Below are 22,301 nucleotides of genomic sequence, written 5' to 3'. Positions count from 1 at the left end.
ATTAGGAAGGTTGAGAACCACTGGTCTAATGGAACAAGGTAGAGCCAGGTCAAAAGATTTGCCAGATTTGCTGTTTTCCAGGGACTGGAAAGGGCAATGGGAAGAAGGAGTTTATCTTTCCCTCCTGCCTTATTTCCCTCAGTCTCCCCCATTCTGAGGTGAGCAACAGATGTCTCTCTCTGTGGGCCTTCCTAGAGAAAATGGGATTCAACTAACATTGGAGGGAATGACACAGAGTTAGTTTCTTCTGGGAAAGGACAGTTTGTATCAGAGAAAATAGTGTGGCACTGGGGTTAAATTACCTTCCCACTGTCTCGCTCTTATTTTGTGGTGGGGGAGAAAGGGAGGAACAGGACACCCCGTCTTTGCTCTCCTAGCATCACATTGAGTTTTGCACTTGGATAGCACAGCACCCTGATTTTGGGGGAGTGTGCCAGTTAGTTTCCAGTCACTTCAGCATTATATTGTTCTTGTAGTCTTTTCTTATATTGCAGCTGCTTTCATCGAAAGCATTTGTGCTAGATAGTTAAAATTTGAACCTTAGTTATAAACTTATTGAAAAATGCATTAACACTGTGACATTTATTTTGTTCGGCCGGGGGAAGCTATTCAAGGGCATTTTAAAGACTTGTGATCTCTAACATATTCTACAGCCATTTTAAATAAGGCATTTGGATGTGTCCACCTTGAGTTTTAAATATCTTGAATCTAGGTCCATCTTGTCATGATTTAAATTGTTTGGGTGTGGAACCTCATGCACTCTGTAGATACAGAAGTAATAAGTACAGCTTTTACAACTTTGTACATTATAATATGCTAAATAATTTGTTTTTAAAAGGCAAATTATTTTAGCCTTAAGCCTACTGGATGCTGGGGTGTAGATCTGTCTTTCATCGATACTGCAGATGAAGGCTATTAAGAGTTATTGGTGTATCTAAAAGTCAGTTTCTAAGGCACCCGAGCAGTAAATAAGGTTGTTGACCCATTGAACAAGGTGGTACTTAATTCTGAATAAGATATTTGTGATTATGCTTGATGAAACATGACGTGATGGGGCTATCCAGGAAGGAGTGGGTTTGAGTTGCAGAGGTTTCCATTAAGAAAGATGGAACAAAGTAAACAAGCTGTAATCCAAGTGCGGCTATACCTATCCTTCGTGCCAGGCTTCTTGGTTATTATAGTCCTATTCAGACATTTATCTGAATATGAAAGCACTACAAGAGTATGCATTGAAGGGGTTTTGCATATTAGTTCTATCCTTAGTGTCTCCCTGCATGCCAGAATATGCCACCTCAGTCCTGTCACAACAGTGTTTTAAGGGCCATTCTCTTTGCAAGTAGAACATCCATTCAGACCTTATTGCTGCTCAATATAGCAAGGACAGGGATAGAGCCCTATATATATAAGGACTTTGGGGCAATGCCAGCATGCATGTTTCCAGTCCTCTGCACCAGGGATAGCCAGAGCGTGGGCCTCCAAATGTTGGTCTGCAACCTCTGTCAGCGATAGCCAAGAAAGCCAGTGGTGAATGCTAGAAATAGTATTGTAGAGTATCATCTAGAGGGCCAGATTTTGCCTAAACTTGTTCTATACACTTGTAGTCTCCACATATAGGCAACTTCCTGAACAGGGCTTACAGTTATAGAAAAACAGATTGCTTTGGTGTGAAAGTGACATGAAAAATATTTCTTCAGATGACAACTTGCTTATTTATGAACTTGGATTTGGCATCTGTAGAGAAGTAGTGTTGAACCAAAAGAGGAATTGTTCTGTTTTCTATAGACAATTTTCATCCTATACAAGACATATCCGTTGTTGTTGTTGTTGTTGCTGTTGTTTTGTTCTCCTTTTCAAGAAAATGTGGAAGTTTTATGGGGGTGTGGGTGCTGTAGAAATGTCTCTTACCCAGTCCAGTTGTGCATAGTTAAATAGTTATGGCAGAATGTGATTCATATTTGGATCAACATCATCAGTCAGTTGTAGCTAGTTGTATATAATCATGCATGACTGAAGACAGATCAGGGCAATGTCAGGCTGTACACTACTGACAGCCAGTGAATCCTCCAATGCAGCACAGGAACTCAGGAGGAGCTGGTCCATTGGACTCCTCTCCTAGTTGCCTTCAAGTGACACCATTACATGACCAGATCTGTAATGTGCCAGTAAAGATGTTATCCTGTTCCTTATGCTGTTGATTGGGATTATGCAGTGAGAGAAATGAGACAAAATAGGTTGAAGCAACAACATGTCAGGTATTCATTTTTGTTCACATAGATCAGCAGCACACCTTTTGGCTCAGGTAGTTTTAACTGTGAAAACTCTAAGCAGGACTAGAAAATTTAGGCACATAAGCAACAAAAAGAAGACTCATTCTGAAAAAAATACAGTGTGCAAAATATGGTCTTAAGAAATATAGTGCAGAGTCCATATCTTTCCATATGCAGTTGTAGTCACAGGCAGCTAATACAGAATTATGTTGATCACAGAAAATCAAGAATCAGTTGTCACTTACCCAGAACTAATTGATGAGATTCAAAGAATTGTGCCTCTAGTTCTATTGCAGAAATTAAGGAGTGTTTCAAAAGTAGTTTTCGTGTGGGTATGTGAATGGTGCTTACAGCTATTCAGCCCAATGAGGTTTTAATCTTTTTTAAACATCTGCTTGTAAATGGATTGTTCAGTGTTCGTGAAATTTTATATTTGCTGAGAATGCCAAGGTTTATTTCAGTAGATGCATTTGCGTCTCCAAGTTAAGAAATATTGTAAGCTCAGGTCCTTCTCCAGTTGTAATAGTCACAATGCAGTATATGTGCTTAGCATGTGACTTTGCAGTCTGCTTTACATAGGTGAGATGAAAAGACCCCTGAAGGTCAAGATTGTTATCAAAATCAGAACTGCAAAAAGAGAAAGCTTTGCTATTCCAGTGCTTTCACGCTGAACATCTCTAAAAGCATATTAAAGAGTATGGGTTTTCATTTTCTGTTCTGCTTTGCTTTTGGAAAAGGTATAGTTCATCAAGTATAACCATGTTAGTCTCGATGTTCTTTTGATGTATCATTGGGTATGTTGCATTTTTCTTTGAATTCTATGGCTTTGTTTGGGTTGAGTGAACAACTACAGGCGAATTTTTATACAGCCAGCATTGTGAGCTGGCCCATGCGCCGTGTACAAAATGCAATTGTTCATCCTAAAATCTTTTTATCATTTATTTAATTTGCTGGATAAAAAAAATAATTTGCCAGATACAGATTTTAATTCTAAATAAGTCCTTCTTAGGTTTCCAGTATAATTTGTTTTAAATTATTCTTCTGACTCAGCTAGAATGGGAACTATAACTTACATCACTGATTTTCTCGTGAATATCAACACTGGTTCCCACCACCCAGTTCTGTATTTGTAACATTGGTTTAATGTTACTGGTTTTTCAGTTACATAGCCTCTTACAAGTGATTTTAAGTATCCCTTTCACTTTTATTGTTTACGTATCATCAGAGAGTGCTTTCTTGTTTGTATATTGTAGGTTTCGATAATATAAGGCTTTTTATATTCATCTGTAGCATTGCCCAATCTTTTTAATCTCTGGGCCTTTTCTCCTAATGATACTAGCAGGGAACTTGAGAATTTTCCTTTTACATCAATAGACTACTGTATTATAATTATACTTTTTCTCAAGAAACAAGTAATTTCCCAGTGAACACTTTCTATATTGTAATGGTCTCTTTTCCCTCCTGTTGTAGTAAAAGTGGTTCATTGAACATGAGTCCAAGTCAAGATAGCTAGGGGTAGCCATGGCGGCTATGTAGCATAGCACAATAACATCCCAAATCATCATTCGACTTCACATCCAAAATCCACAAAATGGTGATAACTTTATTGGATCATCAGAAAAGTACAATATACATGTTGCAAACTTTCAAAGCTCCACTGCCTTCTTCATCAGGCAAAGGTGTTAAAATAATATAGGAGGAAAAAATATATGACAGTATGAAGTTGAAGGCTTTTATGGCTGGCATCCATAGTTTTTTGTGGGCTTTTTGGGCTATGTGGCCATATTCAAGAAGAGTTTATTCCTGACGTTTCGCCAGCATCTGTGGCTGGCATCTTCAGAGACTCTCTTCCAGGTCAGCATTCTCTGAAGATGCCAGCCACAGATACTGGCGAAATGTCAGGAATAAGCTCTTCTCGAATATGACAGTATTAGTCACAACCCTGCGTTTTATCAAGATGCAGCCATTCTCCGTTCAGGTGATATGGAGGGACATTCATATAGGCCGACTAGGGAAATAAAATGTTAAGTTCCATTATTAGCAAGACAAAAAGAAATGCTCCTTTTGAGAACCATGTTGCCTCTGTCCTAGCATTTATTCACTTTCAGTTAACTTTTGATGAGTCCTTTCAGAAGGCGTTTGGTAAGCAATACCTTTGTAAAAGTGTTCACAATGCAAATATACATTTTAACTGCCAAAACTTTTCAGTGTGGTGATTGTTATGGCAACTCTAGTTTCTTCTTCATGGTCTCTGAGTCACACAAGTGGGTTGTTCTTACACCTGCACAGCAGCTATTTGAAACCTTCTAGAGCTCAACAGCACTTTAGCAGTGCCTCTGCTCTCCATGCTCTGCATGTCTGGCATGATTCATGCCTTCTCCCCAGTTCCTTTTTAACCAGGATAGCATTCACAGCTAGGTTGGGGAACCTCAGGTGAGTTAGTATTTAAAAGTATCACATCCATATAAAGCTATGTGCAGCATATTGAAACATTGTATTTTATTAAAATAGTAGCAACAGCAGCATGTTACAAACTTGAGCAAGAATTAATAATTCAGTGTCTAATAGGGAAAAACCCAGAATGGCATAACTGATCTGTCACTTGTTTGCCACAGGTAGTAGGTAGTGTCGGAGGGGAAGGAGCCAGCAATAAACACATTTATTTTAGAGCCAATAGTTTGGGTTTTTGTTTTGTTTGTTTTTTTGAAACTTCCCAATCTACTAAATTGTAGCAGCATGTAATATCTGGGGAAGATGTATGGGAGAACTAAGTAGCCTCATCTAGTTCTCTAGAGTCTGAGGATGCCAGACACAACTTTTCCACTTTCTGCTCAAAATAATCTGTGCTGTGCAAGATCTTGACTGATGAAATGCCACTCCAGATATTTAAAATGTGGCACCTGTTCCATTAGCTTCCTAGAATTCAGACTTGCTAAAAACCATGATTATGGTTTTCTTATAACTCGCCTTAAGCAAATTTTGCTTGCAATAAGAATAAAATGATATTTATTTGGATATTAGGTCCTAACATTATATAATCTACATAAAGCAATAATGAAATAGCTTTCTCGCTTATTCTTGCTGGGACAAATTGTGGTCCAGCTGAAAACCACTATATCATTTAAATTCAAGTTAAAAAGCCACAAGACCCATGGAAAACACCTTTTAAATATCCAGTAAAGCAGTATTGGTTACAAAATAAGTGGTGGTGACACTAATAATTATGAACGTGAAAGGATAAGCACTAAATAAAAAGCTGCACTTATATGGCAACTAAATTAAAGTCCTGCTGGGGGGGGGGGGGGATTCGAGTTTCATTTGAGAATGGAAGACAACCTGGCTTTCCAAAGCAGGAATTGTGACATACCAAGAAGCATAACAGGAGCTGCTACTCAGAATGGCCTCATGAAAGTAACTTCAGAGAGTGGTACTGTATATTCATTGGAGGAGGGGTTGGTGGTCCTTGAGGTGTGGTTCTAAGCGGCTTAGGGCTATAAAGATGATTATCAATGTGTTGAATTGTCCCCTGGAAATAATAATAATAATAATAATAATAATATGTTTTATTTATATACTGCTATTCCAAAGATCATAGCGGTGAACAGCTAGTAAGCTAATTAGCAAGTAAGCTAATTTGCCCCCAACAGTCTGGGTACTCATTTTAGCCACCTCCTCAGAAGGATGCAAGCCTGAGTCAAGCTTGGGCCCTTTTGCTGGTCTTGAACTCGCAACCTTGTGGTCTTGAGTGAATGGCTGCAGTATAGGCATTTAACCACTGCGCTACCAGGGCTCCAACAGTGTAGCTGGTAGCACAGGAGTAGTGACAAACCTCCTCTGAACAAATCTTGCCAAGAAAACCCATGGTAGAGGATCACCATAAGTCAGAAATGACGTGAAGGCACACAAAAGCAAAACAAGTTTGGGCTTCTCATTTTTTTCTATATCCTTATTTGTTTACACTCTAAAGCTACACATTAATAAACTTGTTACGAACAGCAACCTAACCATTGATATTTACAATTTGGGCACTTATGGGTTATATTTAAAAATGGATATTACATGGTAATATAAGAAGAAAGGACTCACTTGAAAATATTATAATGCTTGATAAAGTGGAGGGCAATAGGAAAAGAGGAAGACTCCATTCCAGATGGATAGACTCAATCAGAGAAGCTACAGGGTTGAGGATAAGGTGACTTGGAGACTTCTCACACATATGGTCACCACAGGCTTAAAGGCAATTAACAATAACAACATTATATGGCCATCATCTCAGAAGAACATTTCTCTCATAAAGTGACATTGTCTCTATCTTGTATTGTCCACACTGGAGCTCCTGGCTTGTTCCAAACAAACCAGGATTTGTCCTTGGCTGTTTTAGCTCTCCCTGCTAGAGGAGGCAAGCAGCTCATTTACAGTAAACAAGATTCCTTGGAATTCTGGTTTACTGTTCTGGCTAAACACTGACATTGAATCTGGTTCAGCGACAGTAGCAGAACTATCTTCAAGTATTAATTTGCCTTGGCTTTGTTTAAAAAAAATTATCCACATAGATTACTTTATCAAAGGTCATATTGTTGTTTTTTCAATTTGGGATTGCTTTCTTTTCTAATGACAGGTTGCCAGGGAGATAACCAAATCAAACAAACACACTTAGTAGCAGCCATAATGGTGTTTACATGTAATTGCTTTTTTGCACCTGCTGATGGCTCCCAGTCCCTGAAATTGTACGCAGATACAGCAGTGAAGAAATAAGCTTTAAAAGAAATTGTCCTCTCTGCTTCCAGATCAGTTATAAGGGAAGCAAGAGGGTGGCAGTCTTGTGTCGTTTTACTTGGCCGAGGGTATGCACCTAGCTCAGCGGCCATTCCTTGTAAGGCTCTGGAGTCTACAGTGATATGTGTGATTAACTTTCATTAATCACTGTAGAATCAATTTGAGATTAGGGAGGTATCTGAAGTGTGTCCTTTTCTTTACAGGCACAGTTGAGACCTGTGTTTAGAATTAGGAAAAGTAATGTTTCTAATGTTTCTCAGGGCTTCCAAGTACAGCAAAGATTGGTAAATAGTGGCTTGTTTGAAATATGCTAGTTGCAAACAGTGGTTTATGAAGTTAGTTTCTTTTGATGATTCAATGGGCCTGAACAGACAGGCCAAAATAAAGCTGCTTCGGGTCACTTTGGAGGTATGCTGTTTAAATGATGTATGTTTCCTAAGAGGCCAGAACATGTGCCAAAGCTGTGGTCCAGTCCTTAGGACTGGAGCGTGGCTTTGGCATGGCCTCTGGCCTCTTAGGACACATACATCATTTAAACAGCATACCTCCAAAGTGACCCGAAGCAGCTTTATTTTGGCCTGTCTGTTTGGGCCCATAGTTAAGATTAGCTACAGTTTAAGATTCAGATGTAACAGTAACCTATCAGTAGTTGAAATTGAAAGCAGTTGGCCAGTTATTTTTGGGGAAAAGGCAGGATAGACAGTCAAATAAATAAATAAATTCTAAGGTGGATGACAAAGTGTGAATGTGATAAAACAGGGATCAAAAATGTCACGTTCAGAGAAAACAAACAATGCAGGTGATATGATTGTGGGTGAAAAAGTGGCCCTTGTCATTCTGCTTCATACACTGGTATGATTCTTCGATTGATACTTTGATTCTTCATGTGAAGCTTGTTAGCAGTAGGGGATGTTTTTACATGATAGAACAGTATGTGTGTCAGTCTTTTGAATGGATATTCCTGTCTTGATCTGATTCCTCTGCAAGTTTCTTTTAAAGTCTAAACTGTTGATCTAGAGGAGAACACACTTTCTCTGGCATCTCATTCATTTATTCATATTATTCATATTATTATTATTATAGTGCTGTAGATGTGCTTACAGGCAGATGCTTTCTAGAACAATTGAATGAAAGACTAACAAAAACAGCTTTTACGGTGTAAATTTCTGCATACCATGAAAATAAATTATTGTGATATCAATTATATCACTTTAAATGAATCGTTGATTTTTGGGGGAAGGTGGTTGCATTATATCTGTGTAGTGTTGTGACATAAGACACATCCATATTATTTTTCCATTTTGTATGTTTCACTATGCTGGTTTGATATTTTGGCTCAGTTTGTATAACTAGACAACACAGTGCCATTTTTCTTGAGAATTCTCATTGCAGTTAGGTTGTTGCTTCTTAAGAATTTGAACAATTATTCACACCTTGTGTTCATGGGCTTCCTAGTTGAGTTATGGTACATTTAGATGGACACAAAAGAAACTGCCAGATAGCACCCTTCAAATTTTGTAAATGGTAAAAACAAGATGACAGCATCCTATTTGGTGGGAATATTCTTGAATCACAGTCCTAGAAAAAGTTGTCCTCTTGGCCAGACATGAGAGTTGAATTGCAATGGGTCCTCCATATCAACAGGCTTCAGATCTGCTAATTTGGTCCACCCATTGATCAATGGCATTAGTGTGAACATACACCCTTCAGAACATATGTGTTCACATCGCCACCATTAAATAACATTGGGTGCATTCATCTGTGTTTTTTGGCATCCTTGGCGAGGCCAGAACCAAGCTCATACCGATACACAAGGCTCACAGAACTACTTTGAGGGAAGGACAGTTATTTATCTGCAGTTCTTTTCAGTACTTTTTAACCATCTTTACAGTATTGCATTTCTTCAAGAACATTAAACTATAGCAGCTGAGCTTCAGTTACACTATATTTGTTGTGATGAAACTTAGATATATTGGAAAACTAAATTCCACAGAATCTTGACAACGCTATTACGTCGTTCATTGTGGCATTGGTGTATCAATGCACAGCAAGATATCATTACTTTTAAAAAGATAGAGAAAAAAGTTTTAGATGCTGACAAGTTGAAATCTTGACTTTTATTTAATTTGGCTTTCAGAAATTGTCTATTTCTTGATGAAAGAGTTGCTTTGTTTAACTGCTGCCTCATTAGTTCCTCTGCATTATTTTTTCAGTAAAATAGTGTATAAACATCTGAAGCAAATGTAGACCAGAAAATAAGGATTATTTTTAATGTTGCTTCTTAATTATATTGAAATTATCACCTCTGTCATCACTTTTTGAGGGCTGTATTTTTCCCATAAATGTTTTTACTTTTTTCCAGTTGACATCCTCTGAGTTGCAAAATTCTGTGAGTGATGTAGTCAATTGTGCAAGTGATACATAAGAATACTCAATTGTGCAATTTCTGCTAGATATTGTGTAGTCCCTTTTGAAGGCATGAAGAATTTTCTTTGGACACAACAGCTTCTGTAACCTGGAACTATAGTCTTAAGAATCCTATGCAATATGAAACTATTTTAAATGGCCTTTTGATAGTAAACTTCCATTCCATTTATTTATAAAAGACCAGCAGCCCAAAGTTTCTTACTACCTTTACATGGAAGTGATTGGCTTCATAAATAAGTGACAAATATGACATGAAGTATGAATAATACTAAATATTATATTTTAACATATTCATACTGATTGTTTATAAAAGTTTTCTACACTTGGAAGTTGTAATGCAAGAACAACAATCACACTTCACTTAATAAACTATTCTGATAATTTGAAAAATAAGTTTCTCATATACACATAAAATTAAAATATAGTAGCTTCTGTGTTTCTTAGGTACTGCAGCAATAATCTAGTTTGAGACTGCTTTAACTTCCTTAGCTCAGTGCTAGGGAATCCTTGGAATTGTAGTTTATTGTGGCACTGACAAAGAAAGCTAAATGTCTTGCCAAACTACAGTTCCCAGAATTCCATAGCATTGAGCCAGGGCATTTAAAGCAGTCTCAAACTGGATTATTTCTGCAGTGTGTTTGATACCACCGTCTTAATTAGTTTGGGTTACTACAGAATATCACACAACAGCCCACATCTATTGTTAGATCTGAAAGAGTTGCTTGATAGATGAAAATATTGCTGTCTCGGATGACTAGAAAAAACTTAGAAGTAAAAAGTAAGAATTGCTACAAATCTGAGTTTATCTGAAGAGTGTTATGCAGTGGTCGCTCCATATTCACTGGGGTAAAGGATTCCCGTGAATGTGAGGAAACTGCAAATAATAAAACATTCTTTTTTACCTAAGAGAACACCCCTCTAGGACTCTCCAGTTCATCCAGTGCAACTCTATGGCCAACATTTGCCAGCGGTTGATCACAGAATCATTTTGGGAGGACCTACAAATGCCTAGAGAAGTGCTTTCTCTAGGAACTTTTAGTTTCTCCAACACAATTCTATGATCAACTTCTGGCAGAATTGCACTGGAGGACATAGAGATTCCTAGAGAGAATGTATTAATCAAAACCGGAAATAACCAAAGCCACAAAAGTCAAAGCCACAAACATGGAGGGCCAAGTGTATATCACTGACCAGATAAATTGTTCAGAGACTAGCAAGCCTGAATTATTAACTCTTTAAAAGGGGAAGGGTTGTTTCTCTTATCTAAATAGTTTGATAGTGTCAACAGATTACCTCATCCCCTTCCTTTGCTTTGGGGGCTCATAGCTTGAAGGACCCTTTTTGAATTTGAAATTTTATATTGACTTGCAAATCAGCCATAAGAACAAGTACAACAGGCTCTTAACTTTCACGGGCATTAGGGTCCAAGGCCCTCCCCCGCAAAAGTGGAAGAACCATGGATATCTATAGGGGCTCCTTCCCCCTCTGTCTGCCAACACAAGAAAGTGAGTGAATGCATGCCCCCTTCCACCTTGCATTCCCCACCTCCTTCTCCTCTGCCTACCTGCACTAGTGAATGTGCACACCTTTCCTCCTCGTGTTCCCCCATCTCATTCCTTTCTCCATGTGAGTAAGCAAGTAAGCATACACCCGTTCTCTCCTCATGCTCCCCATCCCATTCTTTTCTCTCCTGCCTGCCCACCTACATGATTGAGCAAGCTCAGACATCCCGCCAGTTTGATTTCCTCCCAGCAACCAGTGTTACCATGGTCCTTGTTAAAAATGGAGTAGGACAGCAAATACAGTTATCTGCCAATAATCATTTCCATGAGTGTCTAATCTGCAACTGTGGAAGGATGACTGTATTTTTAAATTACTATAGTATTAGAAGTTTCAGGTTTCTAATCTCCAAGGTGGACCTCCTCTCTGTGGTTGAAAAGTTGTTTGACACATGAAATGTGTTTACTTGAAGTTGAGTAAATTTAATTATTTAAAGGAGACCTATTAAAACTGATGTATTTTTTTCCAGGTTTAATTATAGATCAACACACCATCTTGCATCACACGGATTTTATGAATTCTTAAATTGGTTTGATGAAAGAGCATGGTACCCACTTGGAAGAATAGTTGGTGGAACTGTAAGTACCATAAACATACATTCAAGTATTAAAAAATCTAAATGAACACTATTAAAGTAGCATGCTTCCATTCCATATTAATGCTTCAGTTTGACTGCAGTCATAGACTTTTGTGTTTGTTTCAATCAGGCAAAATTGATTTAAATTTCTGACATAACAGTTATGTCTGAAAAAAACTGAAATGGCTTAAAATTAAATTGGGGGGGGGGAAGTGTGAAGATATATACCTTAGTTTCTTATAGAATTTTAACCATTTTTGTTAATCTAATGGGAAAGGATTCACAGAGGAAAATATCTGGCATAATATGAACTGTAAAATTATTTAGAATATTTAAGAAGATTGCTTATTACTGTACAAACCAACTTTCCAACAATAGCATGACTTATTGGATGATAGTGTCATACTTCCTACAGTTGATGTCCTTTGCATTCAGAAAAAAGACTAAGCAATGAAGGCAATAAACTCTCACAAAGTATTTCAGAATAGTTTCATTCCCAACTGTATAGCTGTTTGAGTAATTCCCTGTATATAATATATACAGTACATATGCCAGGCCTTGTGTTCTATGTAATTTTTTGTATCAGTGAGGTGACTTAGCAGACTCTATACAGTATGGCAAACAGGTAGATCAAGTATGTTCTCCCTATCTAAAGCACTTTCTAGACAGGAGATGCTTTGAAACAAAGCTAGAGATTTACTTTACTGTGGCACCAGAGCTCTCTGACAGAGAGGGCTAAATGTATCACAGAACTGCTGTTCCCAGAATTCCCTAACATTGAGTCAAGGCATTTAAAGTGGTCTCAAGCTGGATTATTTCTGCAGTGTGTTTTGGGCATTGTCACCGTTTTTGGATGACATTCCAGATAAATGTTGGCGGGTAGCAGTAATACTTCAAGCTTAAGTGCACAGGCTTGCACCCAAAAAAATTAACACAGCCTGTCATGCTGCCAACTGCAGTGGCAAAGCATTAACCGACATAGTTGCTCTGTGCCACTATGCCTGCCTCTGTTTCTCTGGCCTCTTCCATCAAGTGAGGGCTACCATAGAGGACCTTCCTTTTGACAAGAAAGGCCTGCAATAATGCTTTGATGAATAATAGATTAGAGCATACCCACAAGATGAACTCGGCTGCATGAAAGTTTGCATTCAACTCATAGTCCCAGCTATCTTTTGAGTCCACACTTTCAGTGGTCAAAACACATTTCCTCCAAGAGAGCTTATAGCACGAGTGGGAACAGACAAGCTCATGCATTTCCCCTTCCAATGTCATCCGCAGAAAGGACTGTTCTGCTTTGAGGTCCAAATCTCGGTAGTTCAAGCTGCATCATGAGTGCACCTTCAAATAGTGTCTTTAACTCCTGGGCTCTCAATGTCCACATCGCTGGCACTCCCTCTTTTCACGATAGAGTGTCCAGATTCCATTAAGGCTGGATATCTATGACTTTGGACATTTGGGTCTTTGAAAAGGGGATATGCCAAAGAGCTCTGGAAAAAACTATGTCAAGGGTGTTTCTCAGTGTTCTCACTTTTCCCACCCCCAATGAAGATGAGAGTGTTCTTACCCAAGGAAACATTAGACTCTGTCCCTCATTCTTGCTTTCAGTGGGGATTCTTCTCCTGCTATTTCATTACATCTAGAACACACATGGCAGTGGTGGTTTCCTGGTTCTGATAGCAAGGAGTAGTTCTTTTCCCATATGTCAGCTGCCCATTCTCGTGTGTACCTGGTCGCCAGCCTGGTCGCCAACACCTGGCTCACACTTTGTCGCTTGGACTGGTTGAGTCTCATCTCGACATTAAAAAGTCCCATCTCAAACCATCCCAACAAGTTTGATTCATATGGGCTTTTCTACACTCCTATGTACTTGCTGCCTTTTTGCTGTATGATAAAAATCTAGTGCTCCAGAGGACTACTCTTTGGTGTCTTTGCAGTTGGACAGTGCATGCCAGGGCTGTTCAAATTTTGCTAAGCCTTATGGACTCCACAACTTCAGTCACATAATTCACAAGACCCTGGATAAAGTCCCCACAGTCCTCAAGTTTCAACCCTACCGTCATCAGATACAATTCCAAAAACTGTTCATCACTGTCTATGATGGTGGGTCGATTCACACAGTGTGTAGGCTGAAAAGCCATGGTGGTAGTCACTACAGATGTGTCACTCAAAGGATTAGAAGCCCACTCAGCTGGCCTCTCAATGAAGGGGTTGTGTTCACTAAAAGAGAGTACTCTGCATAACAGTGCTTTCAAGATACTGGCAGTCGTAAAGGCCTTCTGAACCCTTGAGCCTTCTCTACTGAGCAGGATAGTCCCAGTGGTCTCCAACAACACTACAGTGGTCTTTTATTTGAATAAACCCAGTGGAATGAGAGCCCATACTGTGCTCCTGTGGAACTGGTGCATTTCAGGAGATATTGCCATTCTCCTCAAGGGGAGAAGAACACCTTGGCAGGCTTCCAAATCCTGTCACAAGTGGAAGCTACATCCTGGCACTCACTGCAAGATCTTCAGATGCTCGGGCAGGCCAGCTATAGATCTCTATCCCTTAACAGCTAATGCTGGACCTTTTGTGCCAGAGCTTGACATGGGAGGGGCTCACTGGACGACACATTTCTTTTTTACTGGGGTGTCCCATTGTGTATACATTTCCTCTGTTTCCTCTTGTCACCAAGATGATAGCAAAGATCAAATGTGCAAGAGCTCTATGCATCCTGATCACCCTATGTTGACCCAAACAACCTTGGTTCACTCCTCCTTCACCTCTCTGGAAGAAAATTTCTCAGGCTGTTACCCAGGCTAGATCTTCTCACCATTCACTGGGGCAAAGTGAGGCACCCAGACCTGTTGACTCTCAACTTGACATGTTTCTCTATTAAGCAAAAATACAGAGTCCTTCTTACAGCTCAAACCTTAATACTTGCTACCTGATTGGAAGTAGCATTCTTCAGCATGATTTCAGAAAGCCAACAGAAACAGAATATTAGGAAGGTGAATTCCATAAACATCATTGTTACAAAATAGGTTACAGCTATACCTATTGTTGAAGGAAACCAAATTTACCTTAGCCATTAATGGCCAGAATCTTGTGGGAATCTTGGTGACTGAGCAAAACTAACAAAAAGCAGATGCATTGATGAATGTTTGCTTATTAATGTCCCTCTCTGCTCCTTTAGAAATCTTTAATGCTACAGATTTGGGGCAGTTGTAAGGCATAACCAGAATGTACAAAGTTAATACCTCTATATTTTCCACTTTCAAATAATGAAATATCTGAATAAAGTAATTGTGCATTTATTTTAAAAACCTAGTTCCCTGTTGCCATAGATAGTGAAGCTGTTTTCACATGAGTTTGCTAGGGTTTATAGTTTGATATGATCCTGGGTTGGTTTTCAGTCTGTCAGTTTGTAGTTTTAGTCTGGCTGTTATTTTAAAGTATTTAATTTTTTTTCTAAAGTGTTTCAATTAATTTACATTGCTTTAAGGGATTTATCTTTATCCCATTCCGAACAGAGGCAATGTGAAGCAGTGGTTTGAGTGTTGGGATATGTATCAGGAGACCAGGGTTCAAATTACCACTCAGCCATGGAAAACCACTGGGTGACCTTGGGCACGTCACACTCTCTAATCCAGGGGTAGGCAACCCTTTTGAGCCGGGGGCCGGGTTGCTGTCCCTCAGACAACTGGGGGGGCCGAAGCAAAAAAAAAAAATAATTAAATAATTTTTTAAAAATTAAATAAATAAATAAACCAGGACAAATGTAGGACAAAATTTTCAAATGGAGGGCACTTTTCTAATAAAAAATGGAGGCCACGTGAAAACATTTACTGATTTTTAAAAAAATGTTAAGATAAATGCATGTTTCTGAGGCTTCTATAGACAATTGCCCCACCATGCTCCTCCCGCGAGACGCCAAAGGCCCTGGCGGCAATCGGCGGCAGGACTGGGCTGGGGGCGGTCCCAAGGCCTCGCCGGGCCGCAGCCGGGCTGCAGGTTGCCTACCCCTGCTCTAATCCTTAGAGGATGGCAAAGGCAAAAACCCCTCTGGACAAATCTTGCCAACAAATCCCCATGATAGGGTTGCCATAAGCCAAAAATGACTTTAGGTCACATAACATCCCAATCTGAGATCTCACTTGGGTGTGTTAGAAATCCTTTAATAAACGTATGAATATCTGTAGTGACAAAAACATCCCCCATTCAAAGAAAAATGGGATCTCTGTTGAGGAATTTGTTTGAGATTAGATATAGAGGAATAGGGAAAGAAAAATTAAGGTAGCAATAAACCTGTTGCTTTATTCCTATCTCATTGCACTTGTGAGAAAAAGCTGAGGAGAAGCAACACTGTTCAGTATAAAACAGATGAATTTACTGGAAAGCCACTTCTAAAAGCAAAGCATAGTGCTTTTCAGAATGTGTTGAGTTGACAAAATTAAGTGTTAAAATTCTGTGTAGATTAAAGCTTTTGTACACATAAATGGGATGTTCTTGCAAAAAAAAAACAACCTCTGTTTCTGATGACATTTGTAATGGAATATAATTATGTTATTTTAATGGCTAAAACTGGTGTGAGCACTCAAATTACTCTAGATGTCCTCTTGAAAGCTATTTAACTATTTTCAATATAGGAACTGTTTTTAGTGGATTTACAAGTCAATAAAATATACTTTATATATTTTATCAATAAAGCACTTAAATAAATTCAATGATTTTTTTCTATGTAGAAAAAAGAATTTTTTTCTGTTTTAATTTGAACTATTATATCATCAATTACAGCTCCATCAATTTCAGCAACAAGTGGCTCTATTGCAGGATGTAACCATTTCACATGATAGTTTTGGAGCATATGGTAGAATCTGCTATAAGCCTATACTTTAGGGCTGTATTTTCATGTATTAAGCTACACTGTAACATCTTACCATTAACAGTACTTTGTGTATGTATAATCATAAATTTGATGCTGCTGGTTCATTTCAGCAAATGAAGTTTAGCAAAGATAAACAATACACATTTTGATAGCCTCTCGGGTTTTAAAAATATTTCATGATTAGTTCTAGAGATGTTACTGTTTTTGTTAGCTTAACAGGAAAAAGATGTGAATGAAAACATACAGAGCATTAGTAATAGGAAGCGACACTCAAATTACTCAAATTTAAATGTTACATTAATTTTCCCTTCCCACAAACAGCTCCTTTTCCCTCCCAGTGCAGAGTTTGCTCTTTGTGCTTCCAGTCTCTTTAATCTTGTTCCTTCTGTCCTTCGTACTGTTTCTAGTTAGCCAACTTGAATTCACCATCCCAACTAGTGGCTTATATGATTTATCCAACATCTTTGTACATCAGCTTTCTGCCCACTTGAATTTTTAAGCATAAGTAGATCAGTGAATGTACTACTGGGAAAAGTTGTGCGCAGTCTTCACACAAGAAAATTTGCTTGCTTATTTAAACACACAAACTACTCTGGATTGAATGAAGTGATAGTTGTATTCTTGAGCCATCCTTAACACACACATCTTGCTTTATGATATGAAGGGTTTAATGTTACAGGTGCTGAATAGAATGTCTGGCTCTGCTGATAGCTTGATTTTTAGATGGTTTGTAAAAATAACAATCTCTTCTGCATAGGTTACTGCTTCAAAATACTTAAGAGTCTTTTTATAATATTGATTCAGATGAAAATCTGCTAAATAGTGAAATATTTTCCATCTCTCCTAGGTATACCCAGGGCTGATGGTGACAGCAGGCCTTATACATTGGATTTTAAATATGCTCAACATTACTGTCCACATAAGAGATGTATGTGTGTTTCTTGCACCAGTTTTTAGCGGCCTTACATCAATTTCTACTTTCCTGCTCACCAGAGAACTGTGGAACCAAGGAGCAGGGCTTCTAGCTGCCTGTTTTATTGCTATAGTACCAGGTTACATATCACGATCAGTTGCAGGATCTTTTGACAATGAAGGGATAGCTATTTTTGCACTGCAATTCACGTACTACTTGTGGGTAAGTCGTTTAATACATTTCAAGTACTGCCTTTATATTTTAGAAATATTAAGATTTTCATTGAAATTTGATTTGATTTGTCTTTAGGTACCTTTAGATGTCTTCTCTCTAGATCCAGCATCTGTAGAATTAGTTCAAATGATTGATGTTGTTTTTGTTATTTGGGCCTATGGCAAATTACTTTACCTTTTTAAATAGAAGTTTGCATTGTTAACATGGGGAAATGACATTTTTATTTATTTATTTATTTATGATGGTATTTATGCCCCGCTCTTCAGCCCTAAAGGCTATCAGAGCGGCTTACAATTATTATTTTTAATTAGACAGTTCCTTGCCCTCAGGTTTACAATCTAAAAAGACATGACACAAAAGGAGATGGGAATGGTGGTGGAGAAGGGTATCAGGGCTCTGTTTCTTAATCTAGGCCAGGATCAATGGCACTGAGCCTGTCTTTTCACTCCCTCCCAAACCGGATGGAGTCAGATGCCATGAAGGGAGGGCTCTTCTTCTTAAGGATAGTCTTCATATGGTCTGCTATATCTAGCATTTCCTACATATGGGAAAAGCATGAAGGACCAACTGAAATTACAGAGATCTTATATTCTCAATAATGGGACTTTTAAAAAATGGGACATTAAATTTGCTGCTTTCTTGTTTGCCACAGCTCTAAGTGCACCTATACAGTAGAAAGCTAAGAGAGCCTAATTTGAATATGTACAACTTCCCTTCTCCCCCATTTCATGCTAGGAATTGGACCACAGGCTTCTCTATTCTCTCTAAATCTGGCTTTATTAACAACTTCGCTGTGTAGACTTCTGTAGGTCTTGGAAGTTTATACATTTTTGTGCTTTTGGAGTGGATCTAATAAGAACATTACACTAGTATAGAACCCGAATTTTTCTTATGGTCAGTATGGCTGTTTGCTCTGTTTTAAGTCTGTGTAGTTAAGAGGTGAATGCCACAATGAAAAGCAGTAGTTATTTTAGAGTTAGGTCTCTGCTCTGATAGTAGCATGGCTATTTTAACACATTTGTTGTTTTCTACTGTTGATAAAACTCAAACTAATCTTTAGGTGAAGTCTGTGAAAACTGGATCAGTCTTCTGGACCATATGCTGCTGCCTGTCATATTTCTACATGGTAAGAGATATCTCAAATGTATATACCGTTGGTTTGGAAATATATTATCCAACTGAATGAGATGTGCAAAATCTCATTCTTTATTGAATCATTACTTATTTCTGTTGCCATACACAAACAATTTACTGGTATGCTAATATGGCAGATATTTTTATTAATTGCATGTTTTATATTGGAGGAAAATTGAAACAAGTACAGTCGACCCTCGGTATGCACAGGGGATCCATTTTGGACCCCACAGGGATATAACATCCGTGGATGCTCAAGTTCTTCTGTCCCGAATGGCGACACGTGCATGCGGCCACGCTGCCATTGGAGACAATGGAACTTAATGGTGGCACAGCCACATACACATGCCACCATTGGGAACAGCACGGGCTTGCCATCCACAGATGCTTGCATCCCCTGATGGCAAGTCCACGGATACTGAGGGCTGACCGTATGTGTGCATTTGTTTAAAACAGCGGTTCTCAACCTGTAGGTCGTGACCTCTTTGGAGGTTGAACAACCCTTTCACAGGGGTCACCTAAGACCATCAGAAAACAGTAGTAAACTTACAGTTATGAAGTAGCAACGAAAATAATTTTATGATTGGGGGTCACCACAGCATGAGGAACTGTATTAAAGGGTTGCGGCATTAAGAAGGTTGAGAACCACTGGTTTAAATCCATAATTTTCCATTCCTTCTATTGTGAATATTTATGGCTTAAAACTATTTTCCATGTGGGAGGCATTAAAGATTTGTTACAGAGTTGTGGAACTATTTTTTTTCTGAGCGTTGCATTTCCTGGCGGTGGTCAGGGTCAGGAAGCCCCAACCACTCTCTTCTCCTTTCCCCCTAAAAAGCAAGACCTCTTGGGAGGAGCAGATTACTCCTGCCAGGTATTTGAACTTAACTCTTATAGAGAGCTTTTGATATTAGGCTGAGTACCCTAAATTATCTACATGTAGTCCTGGTGAAAAATGTCTTCAGTTTGGTATGCATTTATATTCACCTTCGGTGATGGTTGTTTTGAGTTTGCGTAGTCTTCCTCAATAATTATGTTGAGCATGTAACATAGAATACGAACAGAAAACATACAGCTTACATAAACAAATGTATACAAATTTCCCTTCTTCTAGGAATCTAAAATGAGCTGAGGATTTTGAAAGCAAACTCTTGCAGTCTGAGAGAAATGATAGATTTGTAAAATGCCCTTAAGTTGGGTATTACTTTTCTGCTAAGAGCACTCCTTTCCTACAACAGTTTGAGATTTTCTGATCAATTTCAGACATGCTTAAGACAACTACTGATTGACACTGGGTGTACAGGTCTTTTGGTATTCCTAGACTTCTTTTGATTTGATGATCACATTTCACTGAGTCACTGAAGTAAAGGGCTCAGTGTTTGGAAGTTACAGTCCTCCTTCCCAGCACCCTCAGAAAGGGTCATTAACTATATTTTTATCCTACAGAAATAGTTTTCAGTCTTTTTACAGGCACTGTTAGAGGTTATTACTCAGTGAACAAGTTGAAAATGTTTCTTTGTTGAAGTTTGCCTTTAAACTTCAAGTTGCTTTATCTGGAAGATAGGTTTATCTCACTTGCCATATGTGACAAAGTCACTGATATGCTTAGTGTAATGAACGCAAGTCTGTTCATCTTGGTTTATTTGCTGTAGAGATAACTGCTGAGTTCTTTCAGCCTAAGATTGTCAGAAATACATGAAAACACATTTCTGTTTGTACGGAAAGCTGAAAATATATAAAATGTTAAGAATTACCTAATGCATTGCATCCATTTAACCATAATGAGTTTGATCCAAATTTTAGGTTCATCCAGCAGGACTGGAAGCAGATTTCCCTGTCCTCTTCTTTCCATGGCAACTTCTCCAGCCCCTGAAATGCAACATTGTCAGAGGCCTGGCTATAGTGCTTAAAGTCACCTTCTGTGTGCAGAGTTTTTCCAAACATGGAAGACAGGTTCTTTATTCAGTCAAATGATTTGATTTAAATCCATGCAGCATATAATTTTTTCTAGGTGCTATACAAAGATTTGTTTAAAGTAATACGGTAGTTTATGCCCACTGGCATAATATTTAAACATTCATTGAAAACTATTTTACACACTACCTACTCTGCTTCCTGACAAGAATTTTTCTGTTCTGTGGATTTTTCATTTTAGCTTTTACACATTACATCTAGTAATTCATGCTGGTCAGCCTAAGTGTTTTAACTATTTACAAAATAACATTCTGCTGTGCTGTATTTATTTCTCACAGGTTTCTGCATGGGGTGGTTATGTTTTCATCATCAACCTTATTCCACTGCATGTATTTGTGCTACTATTGATGCAGAGATACAGCAGGAGGGTCTACATAGGTGAGTGTGTTTAGACTTACTGAAATTAGAGGAAAGTGTTTTGTTTCATTTTTCATTCTGAAATTACTCGGTTTCTCTGTTTAAATCAATTTTAGTGTATTGGTCCAAATAAAACAATCTAATAAAATGTGCAAAGTGGAATCCTAAATGACAGTTTAAATTTAATTGGTGATAAGATGGGCTCATGCAGGAATTTATTGAATTTTCTCAATGTTCCCAGTATGGAAAAGCAGTTGAAAGGGGCATGATCAGCCCGTCCATCTCCACTTTAGAGTAGGTGGAGGCAATTAAATAGGAAGCGGTTTTTTTAATCATTTGTCAAAAATGCAGTGTTTAGCTTTTATTAGAGGTAGTTTGGAAATAGACAATGCTTATAAAGCAAAGAATGTTTCAACCTATAATTGTTTTTATTTATAATTGTGTAATTAGTTTCTTACAAAGACTTTATTTGTGTTTCAAATAACAAGAATAGAAGATATAGTTCAAAAGAAACTTAAGTGATAGATGTAGGTCATCCTTCAGCTTCAGCACACTAGGTTTGCAGGGAAGCAGACAAGATCAGGAATAGATAATATCACTGAAAAGCATCTCTTGAGTTTGTTTTTTCAGTGTCTTGCTGAATTGCTTCCTTACCAGGAAGGAAATCAAAATAACTCTATAGTTGCAAAAGGTAATATATTGAAGTACATTGTGTTCATTGTATATGTGTATGTAAAGGCCTTGTACACTACATTCCTTGTATTTGGTATGTTAGAATAGTCAATCCTTTGAAAAGGTCAATGGACTTAGGAGTATATATGACACCTAACATTATAACTTACACAAAAAAGAAAGGCCCTTGCTGCCAAGCCACTTATTCTCTATAATTGTAAAAGAGAATGTCTGAGTGTCTCTAGCTGCTGTATCTCTTCAGGGCAATATGCTAGATGCTTCAAACCTTGACAGAATTTGGTTTCAGTGAGTCTACCATGTTTTGGTCCAGCAGTTGAATTTCATCTTATGTCTTGAATACAGTCAGCTCTCCATATCCACATACTCTTTATCCTGGATTCAACAATCCACAGCATGAAAATATTAAAGAAAAATATGGATTCCTTGATTTTGCCATTTTCTATAAACGACACAATTCATTATGCCGACCTGAGCATCCACAGATTTTAGATGTTGATACCCATAGTGGGGGGGATCCTGGAA

At 38.2% G+C, this 22,301-nt stretch overlaps 1 protein-coding gene across 1 annotated transcript in view; it reads left to right on the top strand.

Moving 5' to 3' along the window:
* The window catches only part of LOC149309709 (dolichyl-diphosphooligosaccharide--protein glycosyltransferase subunit STT3B), a 51,777-nt gene that overhangs the window by 2,429 nt on the left and 27,047 nt on the right, over window positions 1-22,301 (top strand). Inside the window, exons 2-5 of the mRNA XM_089532891.1 lie at window positions 11,500-11,608; window positions 17,322-17,609; window positions 18,682-18,747; window positions 21,008-21,107. Of these exons, the coding sequence (XP_089389017.1) occupies window positions 11,500-11,608; window positions 17,322-17,609; window positions 18,682-18,747; window positions 21,008-21,107 (563 nt within the window). The remainder of the gene's footprint in view (window positions 1-11,499; window positions 11,609-17,321; window positions 17,610-18,681; window positions 18,748-21,007; window positions 21,108-22,301) is intronic.

Source organism: Sceloporus occidentalis, unplaced genomic scaffold, assembly GCF_023333645.1.
Source record: "Sceloporus occidentalis isolate IW3139 unplaced genomic scaffold, rSceOcc1.0.p SCAF_7, whole genome shotgun sequence".
Lineage (NCBI taxonomy): Eukaryota > Metazoa > Chordata > Lepidosauria > Squamata > Phrynosomatidae > Sceloporus > Sceloporus occidentalis.
Note: the sequence above shows the minus strand (reverse complement) of the source record. Positions and strands in the feature narration are given on the sequence as shown.